Genomic DNA, 4,513 nt, shown 5'->3' on the forward strand with positions numbered 1-4,513 from the left:
AAAACACCGGCATCATATTCAGTAGTTACTTTATTTTATTGTATTTAAAGGTACTTACCTAGTAGGTATACCTATATTAACAATCAACAAATTTCTAGTTATATTTTCTTTTTTCTACAAAACCAATGCAAGTAATACATTTCATCTATAACCGTTTCTTATAAGAAACTAAACAAAACTAGATCGTATTATAAATTGTACAAATACATATAAAATAATTAAAACTATCTCAATCAACTAACGTCCCGAGAGAGAATCGAGAAATAGAAAAAGAATATTAGCAGCAACACCAAGTAATCTGTCTCCGACAGCGGAAGATGGGACTCCTGGCTCGGGGGAGACAGGCAATCGAACTGCCAATCTAAGTTGCAGATGTGACCTTTGACCTAAGATCATCAGTCAATGTACATAGAAATACTCTATATTGGCGATTTATAAATAATGATTACAATTAAATCGGGCTTATTTTATAGCGTGCCTCCTCGCAGGGTTGGATTTAATTTGATATACTAAAAAAACGTTCTATCAATATTAGTTGTTCAGTATACTAAAGTGTTATTCTTAATTCTATAGGTGACAAACGAGCAGGAGGCTCACTTGATGGAAAGCCGCTACCAACTTCATAATTTCAGTAGTCTATTGAAAACGATCAATAATGTTATTCCTCTCTAACAAAGATGCACTGTTGTCCATGTCAATTTAATTATTTTTATAGTATCACATTATGAGTTCCGTGCTATCGTATCCCACCCCGACACGTGCGTGATAAGCCCGATCACGTGCCACAAATTACTTATCAACAACAAATGATGTGACGTGTCAAAAGTTAGTCGGATTTATTGGAGATTATGCTAATTTTAATAACAATTACATTTAATAAAGTACAACAATAATATTTATTCTTAACATAAATCCTTCTTTACATAACATACAGTAACGATTCAATATTCAGGTATTTACTTACGATTAAATGTTTTTAAAGTTCTATAATATTTTTATTAATTCCCTAAAACATTATTAAAATAAGATCATTACATTTAAATCATATCAGTTCCGTATAAAATTTATAAAAAATATCAAATCATCATTCTTGTGAAAAACATCTAAATTATCATTTAAAAAGAATTTCATTAACGCGTCGAGAAAAATAAGTAGAACAGATTTTCACAAAGACCGACCGAATGGCCAAAAAATGGCTAAAATCTGACAAATGGCTTTCCTTTAACGTCTGCGCCCATCTTATTATCATTACCCACTACCGAACAGAACTCATTTGAGTCTCCTTAGCACGTCTATGTCATAATTTTAACATTCAATTTTGAACTTTATACGTACGATGCAGGATATTATTTTCATTGTTACAACGGGAGTTATAAGGTTGTATATTGTACATTTGAATTTGAATCCTATTTACTTTGAAATAAGGTTCAATTTAAGGTTTGTTATTATGGTGTGGGATATCAATTTGAGAAGAAGCGTCTGTGTTAATAGCATTATTCGCAATCTCATCCATACACTCGGGGGTTATACCGCCTATAGCGGAGTATCATTTTTTATGCCACATATAAAACATATTTATTGCAATCATAATCGTTGGAGTTTTTCTAGTGCCTTGTTTGCCGAGATAAACAGACGATAATATAAAACTAACTTTTAGCGATACGTAGTTGGCGTATTTTTGTTTTTGTGTTTGAATAATTTAGAATGTAATTTGTGATGTAGTTTTTTCGAAATGTGCAAATCGGAAAACTCTAATAGTATTTTTCTTTGTAATAACACTTTATATTTAAATATTGATATTGGATTTTCAATATAAAATATTTGTTTACAAACTGACAGGTCATCAAAATACAATGTAGCGTCAAACAATACATGCAAAGACACGGTTCACGGTTTTCAATATCATACCGTCTTTGTCGAGCTGACCCTACCACAACTCAATGCGCTCTCAATTCACAGCAGTTATTATTATCTTGACCCGGTGATTGAGCTCTCCTGCTCGCTATCGTCTAAAGCTAGTCTGATTGGACCGACGTAACCAATCACGCCTCTCGCTCGTCGCTCATTGGTCGCCTCGACACGCCTCCCGGCTCAAAAGCCTCTGCAAAGGGTAGTTTCAAACCCCACTTATATATTTTCACCCTCGCGTTACGATCACATTCGCAAAGATACTGACGGGTAGTACGCACGCGTCTCAGTGCAAAACGTAGCGATATAAGTGATAAAAGTTTTGGTTTTGTGTGAAACGTATTAAATGAGAAAACAATGACAATGGACATTCAAAATAGCTATCAAAATTATAAAGAACAATCTCCGGATTCTAAGGAGACCAATTTAAATATAGAAAGTGCTAAAATTTCACAAAATACTAAACCTGATATGCAGTCCACTGTGATCAATCAAGGCAAGGCTTCGAAAAGATCATTCGACGTGGCTTTCTTGATGATGCCAGACGAAAAAATTCGTCAAATTCAACCCGAGAGACAGTTGAGAGTTTCAAAACAGCTGTTCAATACAGAGGAATGGGAGCAGCCGACTAAAAGAGTATCGGAAGTTTATAAGCAGAGTGAATACTCTAATGATAATACCCTCGATTCAAAAGATCCGGACGAGGAAAGAGTTCGAGTGAACAACAACATGTCCCCAAGTTTTGGTTCTGATATAAACATCGACGTCGGTACTGATGAATATCCGAGTAAGATTATGTACTGTAGCGATTCCGATACTTCTGAGAGATCGCGTAGTCGCCCTAACTCAAACGAGAGTGCAACTAGACACCCAAAGTTTTTACATGAGTATAAGAATAAAATTTTTGATGACCCCACTCTTATAAGTATACAAACAAGAGCAAGGTTTGACAATCGATTTGGTGAAAAGCAACATGAAATATCACCTAAAAGCGCTTTTACAAAAGTATCTAATTTTTCAGTCCGATCACCGAATCCATCAGTCAGTCCAGATAACTTATTATATCAGAACTCTGTAAGTCCACCGTTATCTGCATCTAGTCCTCCATCAAACTCCTACAATAAGAGTTTCAACAACCTTCTGACACCTGCACATTTGCTAAACGGTCACAATTTCTTCAAGTCTCAAAACGTACCCTCAACGTCGCCAAATTATCCAGAAGCAAGTCCAATGCAGCGAACAAGTGCTTCGTTCAAAGCGATCGAATACCAAGGTAAACACGACGCGAAATCAACGCAAATATCATCAAACAAAATGAATTTTATACCATTCCGACCTGAATTACCATATTTACAAGCAGGACCGTCATATCCATTTGGTGTTCAAAATTTTCAGCAGCCCAATCCTGATTTTCTGAAATTTCAAGGACCACCTCGTGAACCGGTCAACCCTTTAATTGCAAACCCTGCGGCTGCAATTTTAAGCACACTTTTGCCATCGACCATAGCGGCATTTTCCTTACCAGCACAGAACGTATGCGCTAAATGCAGTATAAGCTTCAGAATGACGTCAGATCTAGTTTATCACATGAGAACTCACCACAAGAGCGAGTCAACTGCTGATCCAAATAGGAGAAAAAGAGAAGAAAAATTAAAATGTCCTGTATGTAATGAAAGTTTTAGAGAGAGGCATCATCTTACGAGACACATGACAGCGCACCAAGATAAAGAGGGCGATTTGGATGACATATCGGCTTCGCAAAGTTTTAACAAAAAAAGCAAACAATTTTACTCCCATAACGGAGGATCTATCCTCCATAAATAAAATAATAGTAATTAAAATTCAAATAAATTTGACAAAGTTCCATTTTTATCGTAATTATTCGTAGTAGGTAAATCTTTGAAACTATTTCGCATAATTGAACGCCTGTTAAAAAGTTCATTTAATAAAAAAAAAACATTGTTATTGTTATTTAATGATATTCTTCACGTGCAATATTATAATTAAGTAATTATTTTGTAAATATAATTATTAAAATTAAACCATCATTAAACAATTTAAGAAGCATAAACATATTTTTATTAATCCTTTTTCTTTTTTTTTTTACATTGTGTACAAATTTTATTTAGCGTATTTTTGTATATTTACTTTTTTTTTATAAACAACTGTATTTCGTTTAGTATTATTTATAATTTTTCGTATTGACTTGGGAACCTTCAAGAAAAGAGCGTACTATTTCCTAAAAGACCGGCAACGCACCTGCAAGCCCCCCGGTGTTGCAGATGTCCATGGGCGGTGGTAGTCACTTTCCATCAGGTGAGCCTCCTGCTCGTTTGCCACCTTTCGACATAAAAAAAATAACTTAATATATTCATGAATGAAATTAAATTATAATCAATTTTGTAAATTAAAAAGCCTATATAAAATTATAATTCTTCAAAATAAATATGAGAAAGAGTTTAGTAGTATATTCTTAAGAACATTAAATTAATTCATATTAAATAATTATTGATACATCTATATAATTTGCTTCAGTTTAAATCTCATTGATCTATCTAGTTGTGAACAAAACTATAAAGACCCCAATCATATCAGTAACGAGGCG

The 4,513-nt window shown here is 34.0% G+C and overlaps 1 protein-coding gene across 1 annotated transcript; it reads left to right on the top strand.

Moving 5' to 3' along the window:
• Positions 1–2,265: 2,265 nt before the first annotated feature.
• LOC125064323 lies at positions 2,266–3,732 on the top strand. Its single transcript, XM_047671297.1, has one exon. It carries the CDS (start codon positions 2,266–2,268, stop codon positions 3,730–3,732), a length of 1,467 nt encoding a protein of 488 aa, XP_047527253.1.
• Positions 3,733–4,513: the final 781 nt, after the last annotated feature.

Source organism: Vanessa atalanta, chromosome 5 (assembly GCF_905147765.1).
Source record: "Vanessa atalanta chromosome 5, ilVanAtal1.2, whole genome shotgun sequence".
Taxonomy (NCBI): Eukaryota; Metazoa; Arthropoda; class Insecta; order Lepidoptera; family Nymphalidae; genus Vanessa; species Vanessa atalanta.